General features: G+C 32.8%; 1 protein-coding gene across 1 annotated transcript; it reads left to right on the top strand.

Moving 5' to 3' along the window:
- The first annotated feature begins 21,215 nt into the window (after positions 1 to 21,215).
- On the top strand, positions 21,216 to 22,047 carry LOC126687813 (uncharacterized). Its single transcript, XM_050382368.1, has 3 exons — positions 21,216 to 21,512; positions 21,568 to 21,775; positions 21,896 to 22,047. Exons 1-3 carry the CDS (start codon positions 21,216 to 21,218, stop codon positions 22,045 to 22,047), a joined length of 657 nt encoding a protein of 218 aa, XP_050238325.1.
- The last annotated feature ends 768 nt before the right edge of the window (positions 22,048 to 22,815 follow it).

The following is a 22,815-nucleotide window of genomic DNA, read 5'->3' on the forward strand; positions in this document are numbered from 1 at the left end:
AATTTCTCCTTGATTTTTGCTCCAGGGCTAGCATTAGTAGTATTTCGAACGGTAATATGTATTGGTGCCTTGGATTCACGATTGCAGTTGTTGTTTCGTGAAGCCATGGATCTTAATTGTTGATTCTTTAAATTTGCAAAGGAAAGAGATAAAAGGTAGAGATGTCCTACTGTGTGTGCCACAAATTTGTAAACACGAATTTCTTATCATGAAATTTAAAAGCAAGAAAATATGAACAAATGTCAGTTTTGCTGAATTTAATCAAAAAGCGGAATACAATATATATTGAGTAATTTATACACGTGTAGAAATTAAATCATTTGATGCATTCCTTCAAGATTTGTGGATCAAGGGCTTATGAAACTTGTTCTCGAATCCAATGTAGAATCTCCTTCGATTTAGTGAAGGAAATGGTTGAATCATTGACGAGTGATGAACATGCCATATGAAGATTCGACTATGAAGATTTGATTGATATGTTGTCGTTTGGTTGAATCCTCCACGAATGATGAACACGGCATATAAAGATTCAAATATGAAGACTCGATATGTTGTAGTCGTTTGGAAAAATTATGCAAAGTTTTTATGTTGATTTGTTTGCAGAATTCCGACAACTTGAGAGTGTTATGTCTGTCTTTTTGCTTGTTGTGAAAAGACTTCTATTTATAAGAGCGTAAAGAATATATAATTATATACATATCTCTATATGTGAAAAGAATAATCAATTTTATTTCAATTAGTAAAATGAGAACATTCACTTAAGTAATACATGTAAATTGGTATATTCTTTAATATTAGGTAAGCATACTTTTTCTTTTGACTTACCAAATTGATTTATCTAATATTATTTCAAATTTATTTAATAAAAGTTTTAAATTATTATATATATTTGAAAGTCCAATAGTCTAAGTCTAATTCATTTTTTTGGTCAAAATTTATGGGTCAACAATGCTCTTATTTGAACTCCTTCCACTTGAAAAACTTCAAGTATGCTCTCAAATGAACTTCTTCAAGCATTTATCAAGAGCATGAGCATTAAAATTTGCATACATGCACGCACCCTCTCTTATATAGCATTGATTAAGTGGATTATATAGAGATAACTCCATTTCTGTAATACCCCGTACTCGTGTGGCATCACTTATTGGGGTATAACACATGAATCATGAAAAATTTAACGTGACACATATTATGAGAAATAATATTTATTAAAATTTGGTATTGTATTAAAAATACGAACTGAGAGATCGTATTAAGATTAAATATTTATTAAACATGTCAACATGTGATATGTAAACCGTCGAAGTTTTAACGTGATAACTAAGAAATATTACATAAGGATATCAACATAAGGAGTGAATACAGATAAAGAAGTAAGACGAATTTCCGAATATGTTTAATGAGTTTAAGAATTATTTGGAATTGAAATTTAATTTAAACAAAAAATGAATAAGTGTAAACGATGAATGGGCAATATTAAAATGAGATGTGGTTACATTTCGTCAAACAATTTGATCATTGATATAATTGAATTCCGTATATTATGAAGGTAAAATGAATCCATAAAAAAAACTATACCTAAACTGGTATAATGAATATATAGATTGGAGTTAATTCAAGATCGTTTTAGTTTATTTTCGGAAAGTCTTCAGGATGGTATGCAGATGCTTCTTGCAAACTGACACAGTTTAGAAAAATGACGATCTCTTCCAATTGCACCGTTGGATTAAGCTAAAAATGGATATAGATCTTCCCAAGAGGTATATATCTAAAACTCGACCGTATAGATTAGAAAATGCTTTAAATCTGAATTGATAGGTTCTATTCCCAAGGATTATATATCTTTGGTCTAATGTCTTAAAAAACCCCGACCTTTTAGTCCCTTTTTAATCATACCCTGACGTTGAAAATTTGTCAATTTTACCCTATTTTGCATTTTTGTGTTTCAATTGTACCCTGAAAAATTAAATTAACGTCTTTTTCGTTTGGAAATTTGTTTAAAACATTCTCCATGTCTAGCATATATTAATTGTACGTTTTTAAAATTTATTTAAATTTAGTTAAATTAATTAAGAATTTAAGTTAGTGTTAATATGATTATGAGTTTTAGTTAGTTTTTAAAAATAAAGGACTTATTTGTACTTTTTTGAATAAAAAAGAATTTAATTTCATGTTTAAACTTAGTTAATTGAATGATTTCATCATTTAAGTTAAAAAATTAACAAAAATTAAAAAATTGGGGTACAATTGAAAACGGAAAATTTAAAAGTGGGTAAAATTGACAAATTTTCAACGTCGGGTTGGAATTGAAAAAATAATTAAAGGTGAGGGTTTTTTTAGTGATTAGGCCTATATCTTTTAATGATTAATAATTTTAACTGTATTATTTGGAACTGCCGTGGTTGTTCATTATTTCTAGATGCAACAAATTGTTTGGCCTATGATTTCTAAGAATTGTTTGTCTTTGATTGGTTTGGTTGAGACCAAAAAAAGAGTTGATTGATCATTTTTTATTAATCATTTATGGCGTTTAAATGATTTTACGTTTTCTTTTTCCTCTTCTTCCGGAGCTTCTTGAGCTCTTTTATGTATTTGAGATGGTTATGTTTTATCTAATTCTAGAGTTATTTTGCATGCGTGTTAGATTTGTATTAATTTTGAGATGGTTACAATCTAAATTAGATTCTTTCTAATTTGTGGTTTCAATAATGCAATAGACATGCTATCTCTTTGGTCGAAAATTAGTGAGAAATTTCAGAAGAATCGGTTGTGCTTTTATGATGGGTGAATTGAAGATTTTGCATACTTCTAAAAGGTTAAACTTTATTGGTTTCTCGGCTTGTTTGAAAGCTTTCTCTGATTTTATTCTGCTGTCTAACTTGGAAGAGCTCCCATTCCAATGCCGTTATTTTACTTGTCAGAATTTTAGTTCTAAATCTAAGATAGACCGTTGTTTTGTTTCTCCTTCAATTTTTACTGTTGGGCCAAATTCTTCTTTGAAATCTCATCCCATGAGCTTCTCGGACCATACTCTCGTACTCTTTAGTTCGGCTACTATTGTGGATTAGGGTCCTAAACCATTTAAATCAACAAATGCTTGGTGGTTTGATCCATATTTTGCATTTTTGATTGATGATTCTTGCAGAGAAATAGTACTTAAATTTCCAAATTCTACTCTTGTTGTTTAGCTAAAGGAGCTCCGAGGTATCATTGAAGTGTGAAACGATTCTTCTTTTAGTAACTTGAATTTTAAGCCGGATCTTGTTCAATCAAAAATTCAATCTTTGAAAGCTCTTTCCAATTTTTGCCATTTATCTGATCCTGATTTGAACAAGTTGGCTTCTCTTCATTTAGAATCTCCACTTTTTCAAAACATCAAGATTACCTTTGATATCAGAAATCCATATTGAAGTGGAACCTACATGGAGATAAGAATACCAAATTCTTCGACACAATTGCTAGGGTTCATTCTAGGAATAATCTAATCTCATATATTATGGTGGATAATCAGCTTTACTCCAATCTGAATGATATCAAGCATTTTGTTAATTTTTTTGTAAGTTGTTTAGGCCGAACAGTTCTTTCACTTTTTCCCTAAATAGTATTCCTATCAAGAGTCTTTTTGTTGAGAAAGACGCATGCCTTGCCTCTCTTTTTTTGGAGGAGGAAATTTACAATACTCTTTTGGGTTGTGATTATAACAAAACTCTAGGCTTGGATGGTTTTAACTTCTTTTACAAAAAGGCTCGGGGTACTATTAAGCATGTCTTGCTGGATTTGTTTTCCTATTTGTACCACACTGGTTATTTTCCGTCTCGCCTAAACACAACTTTTTGATTTTGATTCTTAAATAGAAAAATGCTTTAGATGCTAAGGATTATCGGTCTATTAGTCTGATAAGTGAAATTTTAAACTTCTCTCGAAGGTGTTGGCTAACAGGGTATATCCTATTTTTCTTTCGATTATGTAGATAATCAGTTTTGGTTTATTAAACATAGAAATATCCATGATTGTCATATGATTGCTTCTGAGTTAATTCATCTAGCAAATAGTCGTAGAGATTGAAGTTTTATGCTTATACTTGATTTTCAAAAGGCGTTTGACTCAATTTTTTCTTAAAATGTCATCAAAAGATGAGTTCTGATGAAACTTTGTTGCATTGGATTTTTTATTTTTTTAGTTTTTCCCAGCTTTCAGTTCTTAGCAATGGAAGTCCCACTAAGAATTTTAATATGGGTAAAGGAGTAAGACATGGTGATGGTTATTCAGAAATTCTATCCTGTAATTTTTTGATGACACCGTTATTTGTATGCTGAATGATATGTCCATTATTAGTAATCTTTTGGGTTTGTAAATTAACTATCACAAATCTGCTATTAAATTGGTATTAATAGGAATGATGCCTCTTTAGCTGAATCTTCTTATGTCCTTGGCTGCAATATTGATGTCTCGGCTATTGTGTATTTGGGTCTTCCGCTATCTTGCAAACTGGTTAGATCAAAATTATGGGATCCGATTGTTAGCAATTTTTCCTCTTATGTCACGATCCGAAATCCACCCTAATCCAAGTCATGACCAGCGCTAGGGAATGGGAATGGTTGTTCCGAAACCCGTAGCAAGCTTATAACCTCTAGAAATTTTTCGCAAATATTATTACTGGATCGCACCTCGCGTACGATTTGTTTTTAGAAAATAAAGCTACAACTTTTCTCGTTTAACTCAAACACGTTTCTGAAAATACACATATAAGCGAAATCTTGTTTTCAGAAATACTGGTTGGATAACCTCACTATCTCAACCCTCGTTTTCTTATAAAAACCTGGCGTGGTAATCACTGGAAACCAGAGACTTAAGTCTCGTTTGCCTTAACACATAGACAGCCCCGTTCTAGACCTCACGCCACGGACACCTCTGCATCTCGCAACAGTGGTATCAAACATATTAAAATACATAGCGGACCAGTTACACGTAGCCGTTGTATATAAAACATATTGTTTTTGACCCTCCCAAAAACACACGAGGCCGACTCGGTAACTACATACAATATGCCACTACGCAGCCACCCAAAAGGTATACACAGGTGCACTAGATCCTACCAGAGTATCTAGACAGAAGACTAGTGGCACGGCTACTGGCATATCAAACCTATACTATTGCAGCATTCTAAGAGTACAAACAATAATGTACAATACCCAAAAGAAGAGCTCCCTAAATCAGGAACATGGAAGCTCGACAGATCTTAAAGCTCATTGCCTCAAAATTGGGAAATAACAACGGGATCAGAAATATATATATATATATATATAAATATATTTTTGAGTGAGTGAACAATTTACAGATAAATACCAAAATCGCATAATATATATAAAACAGTTATATATAAAAAATATTACCAATTTATTGATCCATATGAAACCCTAATCCACAATTGTCCTAACATACATACTCATATCACGAGCTTATAGACTACAGATTAAGTAACGTGAACTGAATCACTGCCGTCCACTTCTGTATCTCTGGTACCTGAATTGTAATCAGAAACTGCCATCGCAATTTGACCCGCGATCGTAACTGTACTACTATCGTCTCAGGATTTACCCTTTAAATCAGGGCATTTACTTTCCCAATGACATAATACGACAGACATACCTCTATACCTCGACAGAAGTACATCTAGAATCGGTGTTGGTAATCACGCAACCCTATTGCCGCCCAATAGGTAGCACGTTCCAATGGATATCTCTTGGCTAGTTTATACTACTGGGATTATGGATTTAAAACAGTTGAATACTGATATTCAAAAGTAAACACGTAAATTCATAGTACTTTTAAGTTACTACTTAGCACCGTCGTATGTGTGACAGACTACCCTGAGTTCTGGTCTGACTGCTGGACAGCTAGTCGGATCAAACATACAAAACACAAGACAACACATATAACACATAACACTTATGGTCTTTTTATTTTTAAAAACCATATAAACCGTTTTCACATCGAGAAAACGTTTAGATTTCTCTCTAGAAATCATTTTAGGTATAGCAATATCTAATTAAAATCATTTAATAGTATAGATTTGATTGTCAAAACAATTCACAGTCGTATACCAATTATTTAGCAACATCATTTTCTAAATCTTTTAAATTGGTTAAACGTCGACTTTAACTCTTTTAAAGTCCTTTTTAAACGTTAAATTTTACTTTTAAATTCTCATTTTAAAAGTCCTAAGGATTAGGTTGAAAAATATTTATTTAAAATATTTAAGGTTCGGTCGGACAAGAACTCGGGTTACTAGGCGAAAGCCCAGCAAAATCGCCCCCCGGAAGTCTACCGTCAAACCTCAGAAATTCCTCGACGTGCATGCCCCTTCGGGTCCCTGTGCGTCTGCACATAACTAGTTTTACGGGCGAACCGCCTGCCGTGCATGCGCATAGCAGAGGCGTGCGGGCGTGCCGTAAACCTGTGCGGGCGCACGCCTGCCGTGCGGGTGTGCCGCACACGCAGTTTTGGGAAAATCAATTTCTGGGCCATTTCGACGTGCCATTTTTCCCAAAACGTCAAAAACGTCCTATTTTACGTCCTACTACACGTACACACAATCAATTCACAATTCAGACGTATAATTCAATCGCTCGATACGGTCACCGTTTATAAACATATATATATTCAAAATATAATCGAAATATATCAAAATAAACGTTTAATACGGGATTGATACCTCGGTTACTCGAGTAATCGTCGAAGAAACGGAGTTAGAATCGAGAAATGGACGAACGGGTCGAAACCCTAGCTTCACTGTCTCCTTAGAGAGCTTTTGCTCTTTTCTTTCTTTCAAATGAAAGAAAAATGGTTTTCTGTAACCATTTAACTCATGCTTAAGTTATATATATAGATTTGGCTTAAGTGCCGTTTAATACTCGCTCAATCATGTACTTTAAACCAATTTAGTCGTCCGTAGCTCTAACGGAAACGACTTTCGAATTTCGTAAAAATTTACCCAAAAATCTCATAAATTATAAAAAAAATAAAAATATAATTTTTATTCTCATCCGACTTATATTTTATTTTTAATATATCATTTTCGATTTATTAGGTCCATATAGACTGTACTTGATAAAATTTCTACTTCCAAATTTTATCAAATTTTCACGATAACCTTTTTAAATTATTCCGCGAATATTGACATTAAAAATATTCGCACAAGACTTATCAATTATTCTGCACCCAATTCATAAGTTTATATTATCCTCGTTAACTATATCATTATCCAAAAAAAAATTAAATTTAAAATCCTATTGTCACAATATACTTTTAGGGATACTTGTAAATTAAATTTATCTTTAAATTTAATTTATGTATTCACGTCTAATAAAATATTGGATATGTGGCAATATTTAATCCCTTAAAATAGCTAGCTTCTTGGAAAAGGAATTTACTTTCTCCTGCAAGATGAGTTACTTTGACAAGTTTATCCGTTGTAGCCTCCAAATTTATTTCCTTTCTTCCTTTTTGATTTCGAGATCAGTGGTGATTGATCTTGAGCGCTTTGTGAGAAGATTTTTTTAGAGTGGTTCAAGTACTACGATGGGTTTTCATAAGGTTTTCTGGTTAGATGTTTGCCTTCCTTCTGTTAATGGTGGTTTGAATGTCAGTGTTTTGTAATTAAAAATTAATCCTTGCTTTTGTAATGGCTTTGGAAACTTAAGATAGTAGACAGACTTTCACTTTGGTATTCAATCATTAGGAGCAGTTCGGGCTTATCAAATCAGAGAAATCTAGACTTGGTGCATATGTCAAAGCTTTCTCATCTTTTGCATGGTATTTATTCAGTTTGAGTGCATGTTACGATAGTTTGGAATTAATATAAACACGTTCTTCGCGTGAGATTGGGAAATGGTGATTCTAATGATTTCTGGAAGGATGTTTGGATTAGTAATGATTCTTTAGCTTTAAGTTACTCAAGATTATTCAATTTTTCCTCCAACAAAGCAGCTGATGTTTCATACTACTGAAATATTTAGATCGGGAATATTGATTTTCAATGGATTCGGCGTCTCAGACTTGAAAATCAGTAGTTGATCGACTCTCTTCATCTTCAGGACATTGGTTGTCAGTTTGGTCTTCACAATTAGGACATGGTTTTATGGAATCAGAAAACCGATTATTATGCGGCGGGAATAGTTAAACTGCGTCTTCTCCATTCAGCCCACTCTTCAGTGGGGTTTTTGTAGATATATAAACTTCCTCCGCACCTTAACTTCTCCTTTGGTTGCTTCTTCGGGACATAAATTCATCAAATGTATCGTTGATGAATTGAGGTATTTTGTCTCCTATTCATTCCTTATTTTCTCTTTGTTTAGAAGCTGAACGGATACCCATATCATTATCTACTTTCGGTTTGCTTGGCTTACTTGGAATACATTAATTCGTTTATGTAACTTCCATTGGATGGCTCCTAACTCCATTATTCACTTTTCGAGTTCATTATGGCATAAAAACTATTGTATTATTTAGCAAATGATTTGGTTTTTTGTTGTTTGGGAATTGTGGAAAACAAGAAATGCAAGAGTTTTCAGGCATGAAAGCATGAAGATTACTCAAGTTTTGTTTCAAGAGATATACAAAGCTGTGAATTTGTATAAGTACGACAATAAGGATTTCAGTTATTCGGGATGGGATGTATATAGTAATTTACTTTTTTTAAAAAAATAGACTTTTGATAGTCTTTTTATAAGATTTTTGCCAATCATATTTTTGTGATTGTGCTAATATACCCATCATTTATTAAAAAATAAATAATTGATAAACAAAAATAGGCCTAATTATTTAAAAACCACCCTTGTTCAAACGTTTTTTCATTTACACTCCGATGTTGGAAAAAAAAAACAATTGCACCCTTTTTTGGGAGGGTTTTAGGTTTTAGCCATTTTAGCTCAAAGGGCTAAATTGCACTTTAACCCAAAATCCTTGCTTAATCGTCGAGTTTACCTTTAAAACTGTTTCATAAATTTACGAAAATTTGATGATAACTTATTAATAATATTTCACGGACCTTGGCATGAAAAATATTATCTCGGGCTTTCCAATTAATTTAATTTATTTCCTTTCTTTTTAATTCCGCTGAAATTTGATAGGAGTATTTTACTCCTATATTTAGGGTCGATTTTACTCGGTTTTCATCATGTGTAGTATTGTTTTTATACATTATTTGGCGTTTTTACGTTTAATAGTGTTTGTTAGTGTTTCAGTGGAAATTAGGTGAAAAACGACTATTTGGGGCAAATTTATGGTGGATTGCGTGTACGAGTAAAAAGCGTAGCTTGCGGACGAAGGAATTGAACTTCACGAACGAGATTAAGGAAAAAAGGGGATGTTCCCGTTCGAAACAAAGGTTTCACGAACGGGAACCATGCAGAATGAGCATGAGTCCCGAACGAGAAGGCCTTGTTCCGTTCGGGACTCAAGAAGAAATCAAATCTCAAAGCTTTCGGTCTGCAGTTTTTTCGAACGGAACTATGGTTTCCCGTTCGGGAAAGAAGAAAATTGGGCATGTCACGAACGGAACTATGGCTTCCCGAACGGGAAAGAAGAGAATTACACGTGCAGCAGACTTTGAATTGGACTGAAATTCCTCCTCAAATTACAATTACAATTCCTATTACAAATTGATTTGTAATACGAATTAGAAGACTCCGGAACTTCTCCTACTATATAAAGACCTTGTACTAGACTCAATTTAATACGTAGAATAATTTAGAATACATTAGTTTTAATTATTTTCTCTTAGATTAGCGTTTTATTTTTCTGTTTCTCAGCAGTTTATAAGTAGTTTATAATTAGTTTCTGCAAGACGATTGTTGAAGATTTCAAGTTTAATCAAGACGATTCTTTCCGAAATTGACAACTCCGGTATTTATTGTTTAATTATGCTTTCTTCTTCATCATCCTTCTTGTTTTGTTTCAGTTTTAATATGAGTAACTAAAACCCTTGTTCGAGGGTTGATATGAACTTATAAATTGGTAATTACTTGGATTGGATGGATTAGTGTTAATTCGTGTCTTAATTATTAAACTTATTGCTTGGATTAAATTAGCTACTTAGTTCATGAGTTTGTGTTTAGTTAACTAATTGAGAGATTGTTAATTAAATAGACATAGATAATTAAGAACTTAGAGAAAAACGCCGTGAGAGCGGGTTGGAATTTAGGTAGTCGTTGAGTTTGCTTCATAATTATAATTTGATTATTTAATTCAGTTTTAATATCGTGAGAGCGAGTTAATAATTGGTTAGTTAATTAGGTTGTAATTTTATTCGGATCTTTGAGGCTTGAGAGGGCGGGATTCGGTGCTTTAGAATAGCTCGATTCGCGATAAAATCACTAAGAAATCCTATTCCATAATTTTGCTTATTTATTTGGGATTATCAATCCTTGAACTTTTTAATCTTATTGTTTTAAATCATATTTTATTATTTGTTTTCAGTTTATATTAGTTTAATTAAATTACAAAATCCTATTAATTTTTCTAGCTAGCCGATTAAAGAATATTTGAAATTAGTGATTAAGTCCATTGTCTCTGTGGGATCGATACTTGGTCTTCCAAGTTATATTACTTGCGCGATATCGTACACTTGCGATTAGTAATGGCATGGAATCAAAATTATATGCAGTACCAAAATTTTCAGTATAATTGTGAAATTTGTGGGGATTTTGGTCATACTCGAGTTGACTGTCATGTACTCTATCCAGATTGGAATGGACATGCCAACTATATGGGTGATCAATGGCAAGCTAGTGAAACTTATGGTTGGAACGATACTTGGGAGAACTTCAATGAAAATTTGAACTTTAATTCAAGTTATCACCCACATAAAAACGAATGGGATTTCAATTCCAACTTTGATAATGAACCACAACAATCACCGGATTTTCAGCAAAATTGGAATGTGGATGAAGGAAGCAAGATTGACGAATTCATTGAGGAGATGAGAACCGGTTTTCAAAATCAGGCCGTGGTCAACCACCGTCTTGAGACGCAAATTTCTCAATTGGCTATTTTGATTCAAAATATAGCTCAAGATGGTCTACCATCTACAACAGAATCAAATCTAAAAGAGCAAGTAAAAGTAATTGAGCTTCGAAGCGGTAAATCACTTGACAGTTCATATGTTACGAAGGTGGTTCAAATTGACGATGTGCCGATCAATAGTGAGGATGAGATAGCTGAAATTCCATATGTCAATGCTTTAGTTGGACATCATCCAACAAAGGTACATGTAGATGTTGAAAAAGAACAGTGTGAGGATGGTGAACTTGAAACTCCGATTTTCCACCCAATTACAACATCCATGAGCTTAAATAATGAAAGTGGAGAGCAATTTGGTATTACGGTACTCTATGAGGAATTTAACAAAGCCTTTGATTTCAAAGATCCATTCTTAGAAGGGTTTGATTCCGAGTATGATGGAAATAATACTAAATATATGAATATGCTTCATACTCCTCATGTTCCCTACTATAGAGTACAACCGTACTCTATATCATCTGAGTTTTTCTTGAAGGAGCCAACAAGAAAAAAAAGGGAGAAGATGCTACCAAGACGGCTTCCTCATGTTAGGTTTTATTTTTAGCAACCTTACGCGAAGAGTCTAGCTTTAGACTCTAACTATAGCGCACTTGGGAGGCAATCCCAAGAGGTATTATTTTTCTTTCATCTTACACTCATGTTTTTCAATTTTTGTTATTTCATTACACTGAGGACATTGCATGAAATAGTGTGAGGATGGGGGGAAAACATATCGTTTTGTTAGGATTTTTATTTATTTTATTATTGTTTGGTTTCTTAAGTTTAGTTTGTGTTTTTTTATTATTATTGTTTTTCTTGTGTTTTTGTGCTTCAGTAGATTGTATTAGGGTGTTTTAGGATATTCGTAGTTTAATTCAATGCCTTGTATCACTTTAATCTTTGTCTTGAAAGTATGAAAAAAAGTGTTAGTTGATTTGGTGTTATCTTTGATTTGTCAATTTTAGATTTTCCCAAATCAATGAATGTATAAACGCGACTTCTTAATTCGACAATTGATAAGCGATGCTTGCTTAATGACTTAATAATTCGTTGACATAATCCGATGAAATAAGGGTGAATTCAAAATTTAGACTTGTTCAAATCGTTGAAACATAATTGAATAACTTGATGGGGATTCATGACATGTTGATTGTTTATTTTTATAGTCGTTTTTAACTTTTGGCATAAGTAGCATAATTTTTGTAGGAATTGAGTTTATGGCATAACACTACACACTTTTGAGAGTTTTGAGCTTAATTTTCTTGTTGTGAGTATTGATTTCATGTTTTATTCCTAGAACTTGCTCGGTGTCCGTTTAAAGTTACACGATTGAGTTTTCAACAATTAGATGATTATGGCAATTAGGTATAACCTTTCTTTTAGACCACTAAATAGACTACCCTTTATCCCTTAGATTACACCAATTTGAGCCTTAAACCTTTTTATTGTTTTTACCGTATTTTACCCTTTACCGTTCTATGCTTTACCTCTTTTGTTTACCTTATCGACTTTATATATTATTTGTTATGACTATGATAAATATAGGTGATTAATAACTCGAGATTAATGAAAAGATAAAGTGAACTACATTGTGCTTAAAAGATAAAGTTACGCCTTATAAAAGATTGAAAGAAAATAAAAAGAGATAGAAATTTGCAAGCAAAAGCTTCAAAAGAAAAAAAAATTCTGAGATTGCAAAAAGCAATGAGTAAAGCGTAATTCAAAAAGAAAAGAAAGTTATGAGTTCATATAAACGCAAAACCGGAGTTAGATCAACCTAGAAGTTAATAGTAGTAATAAATAGTGTATTAAGTTGATAATTAACCTTTGTTTAACCTTTTTACCTACCCTTTACCTTAGCCACATTACAACCCAATAAAAGACCATATGATTTTTGTTGACTACCGAATCAAGTAGCGGAGTCCGGGACTATGAGCAAGCTTATGGTGAGTATTCATGTTTTCAATTGTGAGCTTTCTTTGTTATATACCCTACTTGTTGAAATATTGATGCCATTAGCTTAGTTTTTACTAAATTGTGCTATGATTTGCCTAAGTGAGAAATTGATTATTTTCCATGTCCCGCAAGTGATAGTGAAGCTTGAAGTGTGATTCAATTTGACCTTGTACTAATGAGTTAGTAACCATTGTTATATTGAATTATGTCATAAAATTATTATTGTTATTTGATTGCATCATTATTTAGTTGTCAGTTTTAGAAGGTTGTTTTTCATATTATTCATAGGGTCGGGGATTTCTTTGATTGATTTATTGTTAAGTTATATGCTAAGGATTTCTAACATATTTTGTAGAGTAAGATTTATTTCTTGCTTGAGGACAAGCAAAGGTTAAGTGTGAGGAGGTTTGATAGGAGCATTTTACTCCTATATTTAGGGTCGATTTTACTCGGTTTTCATCATGTGTAGTATTGTTTTTATACATTATTTGGCGTTTTTACGTTTAATAGTGTTTGTTAGTGTTTCAGTGGAAATTAGGTGAAAAACGACTATTTGGGGCAAATTTATGGTGGATTGCGTGTACGAGTAAAAAGCGTAGCTTGCGGATGAAGGAATTGAACTTCACGAACGAGATTAAGGAAAAAAGGGGATGTTCCCGTTCGAAACAAAGGTTTCACGAACGGGAACCATGCAGAATGAGCATGAGTCCCGAACGAGAAGGCCTTGTTCCGTTCGGGACTCAAGAAGAAATCAAATCTCAAAGCTTTCGGTCTGCAGTTTTTTCGAACGGAACTATGGTTTCCCGTTCGGGAAAGAAGAAAATTGGGCATGTCACGAACGGAACTATGGCTTCCCGAACGGGAAAGAAGAGAATTACACGTGCAGCAGACTTTGAATTGGACTGAAATTCCTCCTCAAATTACAATTACAATTCCTATTACAAATTGATTTGTAATACGAATTAGAAGACTCCGGAACTTCTCCTACTATATAAAGACCTTGTACTAGACTCAATTTAATACGTAAAATAATTTAGAATACATTAGTTTTAATTATTTTCTCTTAGATTAGCGTTTTAGTTTTCTGTTTCTCAGCAGTTTATAAGTAGTTTATAATTAGTTTCTGCAAGACGATTGTTGAAGATTTCAAGTTTAATCAAGACGATTCTTTCCGAAATTGACAAATCCGGTATTTATTGTTTAATTATGCTTTCTTCTTCATCATCCTTCTTGTTTTGTTTCAGTTTTAATATGAGTAACTAAAACCCTTGTTCGAGGGTTGATATGAACTTATAAATTGGTAATTACTTGGATTGGATGGATTAGTGTTAATTCGTGTCTTAATTATTAAACTTATTGCTTGGATTAAATTAGCTACTTAGTTCATGAGTTTGTGTTTAGTTAACTAATTGAGAGATTGTTAATTAAATAGACATAGATAATTAAGAACTTAGAGAAAAACGCCGTGAGAGCGGGTTGGAATTTAGGTAGTCGTTGAGTTTGCTTCATAATTATAATTTGATTATTTAATTCAGTTTTAATATCGTGAGAGCGAGTTAATAATTGGTTAGTTAATTAGGTTGTAATTTTATTCGGATCTTTGAGGCTTGAGAGGGCGGGATTCGGTGCTTTAGAATAGCTCGATTCGCGATAAAATCACTAAGAAATCCTATTCCATAATTTTGCTTATTTATTTGGGATTATCAATCCTTGAACTTTTTAATCTTATTGTTTTAAATCATATTTTATTATTTGTTTTCAGTTTATATTAGTTTAATTAAATTACAAAACCCTGTTGATTTTTCTAGCTAGCCGATTAAAGAATATTTGAAATTAGTGATTAAGTCCATTGTCTCTGTGGGATCGATACTTGGTCTTCCAAGTTATATTACTTGAGCGATATCGTACACTTGCGATTATTTGCCAACAAGTTTTTGGCGCCGTTGCCGGGGACAATTGCGTACTTAATAAATTAAGAGTATTATATTCTTGATTGTGTTAGCTTTTATTTTCTGTTTTTTATTTTTATTTTTTTGTGTTTATTGGATTTTACGTGGGGTGTTCTTATTTTTGGGTGTGCAGGAAATTTGATATTTGTTGGTTTATCCTCAATTTGTTTTTGGTGTACCTATTTTGGAAAGAGTAATGGCATGGAATCAAAATTATATGCAGTACCAAAATTTTCAGTATAATTGTGAAATTTGTGGGGATTTTGGTCATACTCGAGTTGACTGTCATGTACTCTATCCAGATTGGAATGGACATGCCAACTATATGGGTGATCAATGGCAAGCTAGTGAAACTTATGGTTGGAACGATACTTGGGAGAACTTCAATGAAAATTTGAACTTTAATTCAAGTTATCACCCACATAAAAACGAATAGGATTTCAATTCCAACTTTGATAATGAACCACAACAATCACCGGATTTTCAGCAAAATTGGAATGTGGATGAAGGAAGCAAGATTGACGAATTCATTGAGGAGATGAGAACCGGTTTCCAAAATCAAGCCGTGGTCAACCACCGTCTTGAGACGCAAATTTCTCAATTGGCTATTTTGATTCAAAATATAGCTCAAGATGGTCTACCATCTACAACAGAATCAAATCTAAAAGAGCAAGTAAAAGTAATTGAGCTTCGAAGCGGTAAATCACTTGACAATCCATATGTTACGAAGGTGGTTCAAATTGACGATGTGCCGATCAATAGTGAGGATGAGATAGCTGAAATTCCATATGTCAATGCTTTAGTTGGACATCATCCAACAAAGGTACGTGTAGATGTTGAAAAAGAACAGTGTGAGGATGGTGAACTTGAAACTCCGATTTTCCACCCAATTACAACATCCATGAGCTTAAATAATGAAAGTGGAGAGCAATTTGGTATTACGGTACTCTACGAGGAATTTAACAAAGCCTTTGATTTCAAAGATCCATTCTTAGAAGGGTTTGATTCCGAGTATGATGGAAATAATACTAAATATATGAATATGCTTCATACTCCTCATGTTCCCTACTATAGAGTACAACCGTACTCTATATCATCTGAGTTTTTCTTGAAGGAGCCAACAAGAAAAAAAAGGGAGAAGATGCTACCAAGACGGCTTCCTCATGTTAGGTTTTATTTTTAGCAACCTTACGCGAAGAGTCTAGCTTTAGACTCTAACTATAGCGCACTTGGGAGGCAATCCCAAGAGGTATTATTTTTCTTTCATCTTACACTCATGTTTTTCAATTTTTGTTATTTCATTACACTGAGGACATTGCATGAAATAGTGTGAGGATGGGGGGAAAACATATCGTTTAGTTAGGATTTTTATTTATTTTATTATTGTTTGGTTTCTTAAGTTTAGTTTGTGTTTTTTATCATTATTGTTTTTCTTGTGTTTTTGTGCTTCAGTAGATTGTATTAGGGTGTTTTAGGATATTCGTAGTTTAATTCAATGCCTTGTATCACTTTAATCTTTGTCTTGAAAGTATGAAAAAAAGTGTTAGTTGATTTGGTGTTATCTTTGATTTGTCAATTTTAGATTTTCCCAAATCAATGAATGTATAAACGCGACTTCTTAATTCGACAATTGATAAGCGATGCTTGCTTAATGACTTAATAATTCGTTGACATAATCCGATGAAATAAGGGTGAATTCAAAATTTAGACTTGTTCAAATCGTTGAAACATAATTGAATAACTTGATGCGGATTCATGACATGTTGATTGTTTATTTTTATAGTCGTTTTTAACTTTTGGCATAAGTAGCATAATTTTTGTAGGAATTGAGTTTATGGCATAACACTACACACTTTTGAGAGTTTTGAGCTTAATTTTCTTGTTGTGAGTATTGATTTCATGTTTTATTCCTAGAACTTGCTCGGTGTCCGTTTAAAGTTACACGATTGAGTTTTCAACAATTAGATGATTATGGCAATTAGGTATAACCTTTCTTTTAGACCACTTAAATAGACTACCCTTTATCCCTTAGATTACACCAATTTGAGCCTTAAACCTTTTTATTGTTTTTACAGTATTTTGCCCTTTACCGTTCTATGCTTTACCTCTTTTGTTTACCTTATCGACTTTATATATTAATTGTTATGACTATGATGAATATAGGTGATTAATAACTCAAGATTAGTGAAAAGAGAAAGTGAACTACATTGTGCTTAAAAGATAAAGTTACGCCTTGAAAAAAGATTGAAAAAAAGAAAAAAAAAAGAGACATAGAAATTTGCAAGCAAAAAGCTTCAAAAAGAAGAAAAATTCTGAGATTGCAAAAAGCAATGAGTAGAGCGTATTTCAAAAAGAAAAGAAAGTTAAAAGTTCACATAAACGAAAAACCGGAGTTAGATCAACCTAGAAGTTAATAGTAGTAATAAATAGTGTATTAAGTTGATAATTAGCCTTTGTTTAACCTTTTTACCTACCCTTTACCTTAGCCACATTACAACCCAATAAAAGACCATATGATTTTTGTTGACTACCGAATCAAGTAGCGGAGTCCGGGACTATGAGCAAGCTTATGGTGAGTATTCATGTTTTCAATTGTGAGCTTTCTTTGTTATATACCCTAAACACTTGTTATTATATTGATGCCATTAGCTCGGATTCTACTAAATTGTGCTATGATTTGCTTAAGTGGAAAAATTTGATTATTTTCCATGTCCCGCAAGTGATAGTGAAACTTGAAGTGTGATTCAATTTGACCTTGTACTAATGAGTTAGTAACCTTTGTTATATTGAATTATGTCATAAAATTATTATTGTTATTTGATTGCATCATTATTTAGTTGTCGGTTTTAGAAGGTTGTTTTCATATTATTCATAGGGTCGGGGATTTCTTTGATTGATTTATTGTTAAGTTATATGCTAAGGATTTCTAACATATTTTGTAGAGTAAGATTTATTTCTTGCTTGAGGACAAGCAAAGGTTAAGTGTGAGGAGGTTTGATAGGAGTATTTTACTCCTATAATTAGGGTCGATTTTACTCGGTTTTCATCATGTGTAGTATTGTTTTTATACATTATTTGGCGTTTTTACGTTTAATAGTGTTTGTTAGTGTTTCAGTGGAAATTAGGTGAAAAACGACTATTTGGGGCAAATTTATGGTGGATTGCATGTACGAGTAAAAGCGTAGCTTGCGGACGAAGATATTGAAGTTCACGAACGAGATTGAGAAAAAAAGGGGTTGTTCCCGTTCGAAACAAAGGTTTCACGAACGGGAACCATGCAGAATGAGCATGAGTCCCGAACGAGAAGGCCTTGTTCCGTTCGGGACTCAAGAAGAAATCAAATCTCAAAGCTTTCGGTCTGCAGTTTTTTCGAACGGAACTATGGTTTCCCGTTCGGGAAAGAAGAAAATTGGGCATGTCACGAACGGAACTATGGCTTCCCGAACGGGAAAGAAGAGAATTACACGTGCAGCAGACTTTGAATTGGACTGAAATTCCTCCTCAAATTACAATTACAATTCCTATTACAAATTGATTTGTAATACGAATTAGAAGACTCCGGAACTTCTCCTACTATATAAAGACCTTGTACTAGACTCAATTTAAGATGTAGAATAGATTAGACATTAGATTAGAGTAGTTATAATTTAGTTTTTATTAAATAGCTTTTAGTTTAGTTTTTTCCAGCAGTTTATAAGTAGTTTATAATTAGTTTCTGCAAGACGATTGTTGAAGATTTCAAGTTTAATCAAGACGATTCTTTCCGAAATTGACAACTCCGGTATTTATTGTTTAATTATGCTTTCTTCTTCATCATCCTTCTTGTTTTGTTTCAGTTATAATATGAGTAACTAAAACCCTTGTTCAAGGGTTGATATGAACTTATAAATTGGTAATTACTTGGATTGGATGGATTAGTGTTAATTCGTGTATTAATTATTAATCTTATTGCTTGGATTAAATTAGCTACTTAGTTCATGATTTTGTGTTTAGTTAACTAATTGAGAGATTGTTAATTAAATAGACATAGATAATTAAGAACTTAGAGAAAAACGCCGTGAGAGCGGGTTGGAATTTAGGTAGTCGTTGAGTTTGCTTCATAATTATAATTTGATTATTTAATTCAGTTTTAATATCGTGAGAGCGAGTTAATAATTGGTTAGTTAATTAGGTTGTAATTTTATTCGGATCTTTGAGGCTTGAGAGGGCGGGATTCGGTGCTTTAGAATAGCTCGATTCGCGATAAAATCACTAAGAAATCCTATTCCATAACTTTGCTTATTTATTTGGGATTATCAATCCTTGAACTTTTTAATCTTATTGTTTTAAATCATATTTTATCATTTGTTTTCAGTTTATATTAGTTTAATTAAATTACAAAATCCTATTGATTTTTCTAGCTAGCCGATTAAAGAATATTTGAAATTAGTGATTAAGTCCATTGTCTCTGTGGGATCGATACTTGGTCTTCCAAGTTATATTACTTGCGCGATATCGTACACTTGCGATTATTTGCCAACAAGTTTTTAATCACTATGATGACCAAGTATCGATCCCACATGATGAAAACCGAGTAAAATCGACCCTAATTATAGGAGTAAAATACTCCTATCAAAATTCAATTTATTGCATAATAATTTCTCGCTTAAATTATTATTATACAATAATTCCAATAGACCCGATTTGGTCTAAATCCTTATTATCCCATCTTAATTCGATATTGTCGTTCTTAATCCTCACGATTATGCCACGTGGCACTATACGTAATATCTTAAAAATTCATGTTATTACAAGTTGAAACCAAAAAAGAATTTTTTGATGATTTTAGCATTAGACATTTTTGGCCTTGCATGTATTTCAGTTTTTGCTTTTCTCCCTCGTAGGAATTTTCAGGTGGTTTACAGTGCATTTGCAATAAAAACTTGATTCCTCCTCCAAACATATTTATCTTGGCTAGGTGGTTATGTTTGGATTTTTCTTTCTTCTCTTTAAAAATTAGAGTTTTTCTTGTTTAAGCTAACAATTGTCGGATATTAAACATCCTAAATCACCGAACTTATCTGTTATTACAGAAAGGGTACTAAACTTTATTTTATTGAGTTATACTTTTTATTACAACGGGAGGTGACTACGGCGGATTTGGTCAAATTTTGTTACAAAAAGGTCACTAAACTTATCGTGAATTACAAAAAGGTCACTGAGTTATATTCCTATTTGTAATTCCGCCTTGCCACATAAGCAAAAACGATGCGTTTTAGTATCAAAACGGTGAGTTTTATACGAGTGACATCTCGTTGTAACAAAATGTATAGTTTAGTGATTTTTTTGTAACAAAATGAACTTTAGTATCCTTTCTGTAATAACAAGCAAGTTTACTGAGTTGGAGTGTTTAATATCCAACAATTGTCCTAGAATTTCGCTTTGTAATGAGCTCCTTCCTTATACTGCAAGAGACATGTTATGCATTATGGCGGGTGACTTTAATAAAATTTTGGATTTTTCTGAAAGGGTCAATTGTGTGGGTTTCTCAAACTCCGTGAGAGAATTTTCATATTTTGTTTATGGTTCAAACCTTATTTAGACTAATCTCCACGGTCATTTTTTTCTTGGAATAATAGTATTTTAAGATCCAAAATTGATAGGTGATTTGTTTCTTCGAATGTTTTGACTTCATGGCCTAAACGTTTTTGAAAGCTTTGCCAAGAACCATTTCGGAGCATGTGCGGCTTCTTTTTAGATCTAAGGTGGCTATGGATTGGGGTCCGAAACTCTTTAAATCTATTAATGCTTGGTGGGAGCATTAAGATTTTTATTCTTTTGTTGAGCAGTTTTGGTGCATAATTTCTTAAAGATCGCAAGACAATTTGGTGTTTTAGTTAAAAGAGCCGCGCAAATGTATTTAAGTTTGGAATAAATAAGTTTTTGGGGATATTAATTTCAAAAGTTCTTTCATTCAGCAGGATATTGTGACTTTTAGTCAACTATTAATTCTTGAGTACTTTTTGATGTAGAAGCAACCCAGCTTTCTAAACTTCATACCGAATTCAACTTGGTTTATAACAACCTAGAATCTCCGTGGCTCCAAAAGTCTAGGTAGAACTGGAATTTATTCGGAGACAAGAATTTCAAGTATTTTCATTCATTAGCTTCTATTAGATCTCATAGTAATCTAATTTTTGAAATTTGGGTTGGCAATGTTTATTATAAGCATAATGTACGTTTATATTTCAAGACTTGTTCAAGAAGAAAATGTGTCCTCTTTATTTTCTTTACTACTTGCCTATTAAGAAGCTCATTTTTCATCAATCTTCTTCTCTATCGGTTGCCTTTTCAAAAGAGGACGTGTTCTATTCTCTTTCCAGTTGTGACAATAATAAGACTTCAAATCCAGATGGTTTCAACTTTTTCCTTAATAAAAAAGCTTGGAATATTTTAGAGGAGGATATCATCAATATTTTCTATAGTTTCCATAAGAGTGCAGATTTTCCTATTGGCTTGAACACGGATTTTCTAGTTCTTTTGCCAAAAATCAGAGGTGCTTCTAAAGTTTCTAATTCGGCCAATTAGTTTAATTAATGGAATCTTGAAATTGATTCCTAAGGTCTTGACAATCATATTAGCTCCTATTATTTCTTCCATCATTTCATATTACCAATTGGATTTTGTGAGAGACACAAATATTCATGATTATCATATAATCGCTTCAGAGCTCATTCACATTATGCACAGTCGTCGAGATCAGGTTTTACGATCAAGCTTGATTTTAAAAAAGCCTTTGATTCGATTTCTTGAGAGTTTATTCCAAAGATGTTTCTCTAGATGAATTTTGATAACTTTTAGTTGAATCAGATTTGTTCTTGCTTTAATTCATCTCAAATGCTAGTCTTTGTTAATTGGGTGACCTCCGGAGATTTTTTTTATGGAAAAAGGGGTTAGACTAGGTGATTCCCTTTCTCGTATACTCTTTGTTATTGCGGTTGAAGGTTTGCGTGCTATTGTAGCTAAAGTTATTTCTAAAATCCTGATTGATGGCATTTCAATGGATGGTTATGACATTCCAGTCACTGTCTGCAATTTGTAGATGAACTCTTCTTTTTCATCCCAAATGGTTTGGAGCAGATTACAAATCTCTTGGGAATTTTTTGTTGTTTTGAGCTGGTCTCGGGGCTGAAAATCAAATTCCAAAAGTCTTCTTTTATTGATATTAGTATGGATATTTCTTCTCTGAATTCGGCAGCTGCTATTTTGAATTACAAAATTGAATCTCTTCCAATTACTTACTTGCGCCATCCTCTGTCTTTGAAAAAATTTGAGGCAAAGTCTTTAATTCTGTTATTCATAATTTTTCCTCTCAATTGTCAATTTGGCAAGGTATTTTACTATCTCTTGTAGGTAGACTTATTTTGGTTAAATAAATTCTTAACAGCTTACCAATTTATTATATGTGCTCCTTTAATTAAGATGTGTTACTCTGTGGTCCAGAGTTTAAAAATACATATGCGTCGTTTTTTATAGGATGGTACTTCAGGTTGAAATTTCTTTAGCAAGGTGGCTTGGCCCGTGGTTTGTTTGCCTTTTCTCATGGAGGTTTAAATATTACTCCATTTCGATTGAAGCATATTTGTGTTCTTTCAAATGGATATGGAAACTTATGAATGTGGATACTTGTTCCCTTTGGTTTTTGGTGATTTCTAATAGCTTGGGCATTGATTTCTTGTTTGATCGTTTGTCCATAAATCATTTACTGTTGTCTTATACTTGGTGTGGTATTGTGTCGAGTTGTATTGGGGATTCAACTACTTGGGAAGTCTCTAATTCTCATATTTCGGTGAAATTGGGTAATGGTTCT

The sequence above is a fragment of the Mercurialis annua genome, linkage group LG6 (assembly GCF_937616625.2).
Source record: "Mercurialis annua linkage group LG6, ddMerAnnu1.2, whole genome shotgun sequence".
NCBI classification, from domain to species: Eukaryota; Viridiplantae; Streptophyta; class Magnoliopsida; order Malpighiales; family Euphorbiaceae; genus Mercurialis; species Mercurialis annua.

Excerpts from the sequence above, each read along its gene's own strand:
- LOC126687813 (XM_050382368.1), top strand. The coding sequence starts at position 21,216 with ATGTGTCCTCTTTATTTTCTTTACTACTTGCCTATTAAGAAGCTCATT. Across the intron at positions 21,513-21,567 it reads AAATCAGAGGTGCTTCTAAA|GTCTTGACAATCATATTAGC; the intron begins GTTTCTAATTCG and ends TTGATTCCTAAG. Across the intron at positions 21,776-21,895 it reads TGAGAGTTTATTCCAAAGAT|GGGTTAGACTAGGTGATTCC; the intron begins GTTTCTCTAGAT and ends TTATGGAAAAAG.